General features: G+C 44.6%; 1 protein-coding gene across 3 annotated transcripts; it reads right to left on the bottom strand.

The window, feature by feature from the left end:
• Window positions 1-2529: 2529 nt before the first annotated feature.
• On the bottom strand, window positions 2530-6994 carry si:dkey-12e7.1 (uncharacterized protein LOC557553 homolog). Of its 3 annotated transcripts, none has more exons than XM_035396513.1 (2): window positions 6277-6994; window positions 2530-4929 (listed from the first exon to the last, which is right to left on the bottom strand). In XM_035396513.1, the coding sequence occupies exon 2, from the start codon at window positions 4850-4852 to the stop codon at window positions 3692-3694; it is 1161 nt and encodes a 386-aa protein (XP_035252404.1). In that variant the 5' UTR covers window positions 4853-4929; window positions 6277-6994; the 3' UTR covers window positions 2530-3691. The 3 variants fall into 3 exon arrangements, 2 of the variants coding, with proteins under 2 accessions (XP_035252404.1, XP_035252403.1); XM_035396512.1 differs by lacking the exon at window positions 6277-6994 and adding an exon at window positions 5473-5526; XR_004762859.1 differs by lacking the exon at window positions 2530-4929 and adding an exon at window positions 5521-5579.
• Window positions 6995-7016: the final 22 nt, after the last annotated feature.

Here is a 7016-nt window from a genome sequence, read left to right as displayed (position 1 = left end):
CCCCCCCCCCCCCACCCCACCCCCTCTCCCCCCCTCCCTGCATTCCTATAGGTGAGAACATGAATCAGGGAGTTTTGTCAGCAACAGTCTGATTCTCACGGCTTTTTCCAGATTTACAGAACACGGACAGGGAACTGTGGAAAGGATGTTGCTCTCCCCGCTCCGTCCCCACCCCATGTAGAGCAGCCTGTCGGCCCATAATGTCACTCATAATGGGGGGGGGGGGCAGGTCTCCCACTGTCTGTTTGGTGTGGTTAGCCTTCTTCGCGCCCCTCGTTCCAACTGTTTTCAGAGTTCCTGAAAGTTCCTGAAACCCCTTACTTTGCATTTTGAAAAATTTGGAGCGTGTGCTATTGTGAGGAGGGTGTGTTGAAGGGGATGTGAATTCACTTACTGTATATATGGAATGAGCACACACACACATACACACAGAGCACTTGTAACCATTGATTACTTCCTTTTGGGAAAATATAATTTAAAAAGAAAAAACCCTGACCAATCTAGGTTTGCTTGTAGTTTCAATCATTGTAGATGGAGAATTTTGAAGGTTATTTTTTGGTGAATCTGGGAGAGATCTAAGAATTCAAATTTCAATTTATGGTGTAAAAAACAAGGCTCTGTGTTTTCCTGTTAACATACTTGCTTATCTCACAAAACATTGGCATCAGTGTGAATCAAGACTCTTACTAGCGTAAGTCTTCAACAACCAGCATAACTTGTCTGTCTCCAGCAACTCATGCCAATAACTCATTCTTAAGTCAAGCAAATATACTGCTGATCACAGCTGTACATGTGCTTTACAGTAAACATACAATGCTTGTGCATGACATCAGTAATGTAGACTGAATCAAATAGTACAAAATACCCAAATCTACAAGCACATACCTATAAAAAAGGCAAAAATAACCAGAAAACAAATAGCTGAGATTGTGTGCTGGGAATGTTTGGGGTTTATGATCACTGTCACCAGTAGCAATGTATGTCTGTATAATTGGAGGACAAAGTTTAAAATAGTTGCCCTTTGTACCAAGATATAAATGGGGGTGTGGCATTTTGTTTTGCCAGTAAATGTTTGCATAATGTGATACTGTAATTCACTGTCTGCATATAACAGTCTTCGTTCGTAGCTTTTGCTATCAAAGTATCCAAAAGTCATAAAAAGCACAAGAGCCCTAAGACTCATTTCACAAGGAAGCTTTTCTTAAGGGACAGAAGAGCAAGCAAGCTCATTGCGGCAATAAATCAGATTGTGCCAATCTGACAGATAACGGAAAGCGTTTCCTACAGCTGGTATTTTACTGTGATCGCAGAAATGTATTTTAGCTACAGCAGAATCATAATCATTCAAGAGCATCAATTACTTGTGAGTGCCACAATATATTAACTCTCAGCTGTAGTAAAATGTGTTTCAGAAATATCTTCATATGAAATATTGTATTTTTTTGTTCTTTAGAATCAAAGACTGAACATAAATAGGTATCCCACCCATTTGCTTTATTGTAGTTTGAGTAGTATTTTTGCCACTTTTGAAGTGGTGTGCCGATTAAAGTCAACAGTAATCATTAAACCGATTATTATATTAATGATGTTTCATGGGTAAAATAATTTTATAACGATCATTTCAAATAATCATACAATGGCTTTTATCATTGGCTTAATGGTGAGTATTTACACTCACAATTTTAGTCTTGAGTGGCAGCCATGAGCATTTTTGGAAGCTAAAAAAATGTGTCCGATTGAACAGAAACCACTCTGATGTTTTCTCCCTCTAGTGGTGAACGTCTGTTCCTGCTTCCAGTCTTAATACATTCAAACTCACCTGGGCCATGTACGAATCAGCACACTTGCCTACTATTGAGTATACAAATTTTACACAACCTGTATACTCAATAGTAGGCAAGTGCGCTGTTTCGGACACAGCTGTGGACTGCAGCTCAGTGAAAGTGACAGACAAGAACACCTAAGAAGGATGGCTCTTCTTCCTCTCTTTGTGTAAGAGCTCTGAAAATAAAAGGGACATTATGGCACATATACATTTACCCTTCAGGATTCTGTCATTATTTGACAGGATTCTGTATTATAAGTCATCATTTTGTTTTAACCCTTGAAGAGTAGGTGGAATGTTTGGAATGTTCTCAGCTGGTGTTCTAGAAGTTGCTTTCCATTATTATTACCAGTAGTGATTGTTACATCAGCATTAGAATGTTCATTTAACATTCTAATCACATATTTGTGATCTTACACTTTAAATGACAGCTTAACATGTAACAATACATGCATTACTAATAACTGAAGTCAGGGTGTAACTAATAGAAACTGTTACAAAACAATATTAACAGGCCCTCCTCTGATTAAATGTTTTATGACAGTGCAAAGGGTTTCCATATTTACGAAAAAGATAAACTTCTTAAATGCTAATAGAACTCCAGTTATGTTGAGAGACATCTTGTGGTGAAAGATGAAAATACAATTCTCAATAGTTTTTTTCTTTTTTTTTTTTTTTTTTTTTTTTACTTCAGCAAGCCTGATCACAGTACCAAGACGTGATTAAATCTATTAAAACATTTTAAGATAATGGATATATTAAAACACAGTAATTTATTGGCAAGTTTGGGGAAGGCACCTACATCGCAAATGTAATGCAATGGAGACCTACAATATGGGTTAACAATCTTCCTTACTCAATAAAAGAAAAGAAAAAAACACAGCAAAGTATAAATATGAACTGCATGTGAGTTATTTAGTCATGAACACACATCGAGAAAGTTGCAATGGTTTTCAAAATCAGAAATTGCAGTCGATTCCCTGTCAAAAAAAGGGCAAAAAGCCTATACTGTAATGTTCCAGTTGAGGAATTACTGCTTCGGTCATCTTCCTACAGGTTATGAAGAGGGACACTGGTGAAATAATATCTTTGTGTTGGCAAAGAGTATCAGTGTGTCAGGATAACATGGTTCACATTTTAACAATTTTCTATTTTAGGGCTTGATTCCCACACAGTTAACAACACCTCTTTAAAATCTACCAATTAGCCATTACAACAGGAATTGACAGTCAACCAGTTTAGGAGCAGTTTCTGAATTTTACCTGCATGAAAACACAGCATCTGGTGACAAATCCAGGACTGTTGATCATAACTTCGTTTTTTTTTTTTTTTACCCTAATCTGTTATTTAATTGTTTTCAAAAAATGTCCTAATAATTACTTGGAATGATGTACTCAGAAATAGTAAGATCCTAAGATAAGATTCAAAATGAACACGAGCATTAAATTTCAGCTCTGATTCAAGATTATTTCACACACGCGCGCACGCACGCACGCACGCACGCACACACACAGGGGCAAGAAAAGCCCATCGTTCGGCAGACGGAATGGAATAAAAACGACCCAAAAACAAAGTCCTCGGGCGCACAGCGGAAACGGGGGCGGGGCTGGGAGCTCAGCCGCGCCGTCGGCAGGCTCGCGGTCCGCGCCGCGGTCACCAGACCCAGCTGTCCAGGTGCTGCAGGCAGTAGCAGGCCTGCTGCAGGATGTCGGTCCGCGCCGCGGTCACCAGAGCCAGCTGTCCAGGTGCTGCAGGCAGTAGCAGGCCTGCTGCAGGATGTCGGTCCGCGCCGCGGTCACCAGAGCCAGCTGTCCAGGTGCTGCAGGCAGTAGCAGGCCTGCTGCAGGATGGCGGTCCGCACCGCGGTCACCAGAGCCAGCTGTCCAGGTGCTGCAGGCAGTAGCAGGCCTGCTGCAGGATGGCGGTCAGCTCGCGGTAGCCCTGCTCCCTCCAGCCGGGCAGCAGCCGCTCGTTGTTGAGCGCCTGGAGCTTGGGCGCCCCCTCCCGCAGCACCTGGTACAGGCAAGGCCAGCGGCTCTGGATGCGCAGCCGCGTGCGGCGGTCCAGCGTGATGCCGCGCACCGCCTTCTTGGCCCGCAGCTCGCGCAGGGCCGGCAGGCGCAGCCGGGAGAAGACCAGGCCGCGGCTCTGCGACACGTCCAGGAACTCCAGCGAGTCCGACTCCAGCGTGTAGGACACGCCCAGGTTGCGCAGGGGCACCAGCACGTGCAGCGTGAGCGAGCGCAGGGCGGGCAGCGCCGCCGTCAGGGCCTGCAGCGTGCCCGGGTTCACCCCCTTGAAGACCCAGAAGTACTTGAGCTCCAGGACGCGCAGGTGGCGGAACTGCGAGAGCAGCGCCACGGAGGCCTCGGACCAGTCGAAGTGCAGGCGCATCCGGGCCACGCGCGGGCAGCTGCGCGCCAGCTTGGCCAGCAGCGCCTGGAAGCTCTCCACCTGGTCGGCCTTGGTGACGCTCTCCTGGCGCGCGTGCGGCCGCAGGTCCAGCGGCTCCAGCAGCGTGAAGGTCCAGTTGAGGTCCAGGTGGCTGAGGTCCCGGCAGTGCACGCTGTCCAGGAGGCGGGCCAGCAGCTCGCCCCACCCGTTGCGCCGGTCGCCCAGGTCGAAGCTGGCCCGCAGCGTCAGCAGGCTGGCCCCGCGCGAGATCAGGTGGTGGGCGTAGTGCTCCACCCAGGCCTTCCAGCGCTCAAACTCCCGGTTGGACACCAGCAGCCCCTCCTGGCCGGCGTGGGAGGCCCCGCGGCGGGAGAAGTCGGCCACCCGCCACAGCTTCCCGGAGCGCACCAGCCGGCTCCAGCTGGCGCACACCAGCGCGGCGCTGCACTTGTCCACCTCGGGCAGGAAGGACAGCACGTGCAGCTGGCACTCCGCCGGCAGCGAGTTGAAGGGGAAGACGTCCTCCTCGGCGCGGGGCCTCCTGCGCCCGCCCGCAGGGGCCAGGCCCTTCTTCCTCTGCGGCATGGCCTCTGGCGGGAACCCACCGGAGCTAGCTGCCCCCGCCCGCGTCATGATCCCCCCGAACGGCCCATGGTCCGGCTGAGCGCTCCACGATCCGGAAAAAAACCTAGCAGGCCATGGCGGGGCACCTGGGAAACAAAGGAACCGCGGCCTGATGTTTTTGTGATTCAAATAAGAAACCGGCTCTGTGCCAGATTACACTGAACCATAACCTGTAATGGAATAGCAGTGCAGTCGATACCCAACGAAAGCGATATAAATTTTATGAGTTTTCTCCATTAAAAAGATCCACTTCAACCAAACAATGTGAACTTTCTTAGACTCTGATGTAATCTAGACCTGCTTGTAATCCCAAATCTACTCTTTAGATAATATCTAATCTACCGGTGAACCAAAATGGATTTACTTAAGATTCAAAGTGTTATTTTGTGTCAGGTATGTTGGATTTTTGGGTAAAATCATACCTTAATTTATATGCTTGGCTAGCTAACACTATCTAACCATCCCCCCTTTGTTTGTAGAACACAAGGCTCATCATCATGGATGTTTTCATGCTGACAAACACTTTACAGTTACACAGAATATAAATGAAAGATGCTAAATATTTAATTGATGAGTAGTCAATACAGTACCTAACTTAAGGTATGATTTTACCCAAAGATCCAACATACCTGACACAATACGACAACCGCAAATCCACATTTTGGTGCCTGGATTCCAGTTGTTTCTGCGAATTGCAGCGATCCATTTGCTTCTCTTTTCTTTAGCTTTCGGCAGTCTGTAAAAAGATAGCTCTGATTTCTAGTTGAATCTATTTGTACAGTCAATCGCACAACAGCTATTTCCCATTTTAGATGTGTTTTCGCGGCATTCAAGCAGAACACTAACGCTGCCACTCAGTGGTCTTTCTGCCACTCAGTGGGTATAACCGCAGTGACTTCCACTTACTGTGACGTCATGTGCATACCCTCTATTATCATTGAGCAGAATTATATGCATACAAAACAGGAAAAAATGTGTGTGAAAAAAACTGAGATGATATGTAAACAAAATGTTCTAACATGAATATTCTAAAAAATTTCAAGTCAAATTATAATGGCTCCGTTGAAAATCCAATTTTTCCAGTTCATTACTGTGATGACAAGTTTAATTTAATAAATAAATAACTTTAACTATACATTGCGTACAATAAATAATAAGTGACTGTCTCGGGAGACGATTTCAGTAGCAATTACGTTCAAAACCCTGTAAGAAATACATGTTTAGAACGTAATTGATGTTGACGCTTACGTCACAAATAAAGGAAACGAAGAGGTAGCAAGATTCTGCTAAATGATCGTGTAGCTGTTGCAGAGCTGAATAGTAGCCTATTAAATTGCAGCTTGCTTGTCAGCTAGCTAAATGTTGTAAACTGTACAGTCAACGATATCTATTCTGTTGATGTAGACAAGAGCACGTCGGTTTTTGAAACTTACCTTACGTATTATTTGCTAAAATGTATTGACACTGCAAGTAAATGACAACTCTAAACGCTGTCGTCGTGTTTATAAAGTTTTTTTCGCCACTCTGTTTGCTAAACCGTTGTTTGCTGTCTTTGTTATTTCATGCAAGCTAGCCTGAAAACTTACAGGCTAAAAATATTATATTAGTTGTCTTCATTCGCAGGATGACCAGCTACATTTAAAATATATTTTTCTTAAAAAAAATAATTTCGCATTGTAGACGCGTTCGAAGCATCCGAGAGCCATAGTTTTGTGAAGTATATTCCTTTGTAGCATTACATTTCAGTTCTTGTTATTCTTTCACGATGACATCATCAATATGCGTCAAAAATATCACTTCCGCGATGTTCTTCCGTTAATAACAAAATCACAAATTTTGAAAATAAATGTAGCTACTTCGCTGTACATAAGTCAAATATGATTACCATAACTATATCTATATATCGATGTACGAAGTACTTATTATTACGTGCTAAATTGAAAACGGGATATTAGCTACATGTACTTGAAGCCGAACTCAATTTTCAGAAACACAAAGCAGCGTCATAATCTCCCGGTTTGCTCGACCGTGGTGAAGTTGGTTTCAAATTGGATATTCCAGTTGGATATTCAATTTCTCCGACTTTACCCTACTTCCACCCGGGGTTTAGAGACGCAATGCAACGGTCTTCACAACCGGCCGCTTAGTCAATGCAAATGGTTAGGGACCGTCA

Source organism: Anguilla anguilla, chromosome 16, assembly GCF_013347855.1.
Source record: "Anguilla anguilla isolate fAngAng1 chromosome 16, fAngAng1.pri, whole genome shotgun sequence".
In the NCBI taxonomy this organism is placed as follows: Eukaryota; Metazoa; Chordata; class Actinopteri; order Anguilliformes; family Anguillidae; genus Anguilla; species Anguilla anguilla.
This window is presented reverse-complemented; position numbering and strand designations above follow the sequence as displayed.

What these genes read in the sequence shown, in the direction of transcription:
- si:dkey-12e7.1 (XM_035396512.1), bottom strand. Translation starts at nt 5,503, where the DNA reads ATGTGGATTTGCGGTTGTCGTATTGTGTCAG. An exon ending in CGGTTGTCGTATTGTGTCAG is followed by an intron (nt 4,930 to 5,472) that starts GTATGTTGGATC and finishes TTTGTTTCCCAG; the next exon opens with GTGCCCCGCCATGGCCTGCT.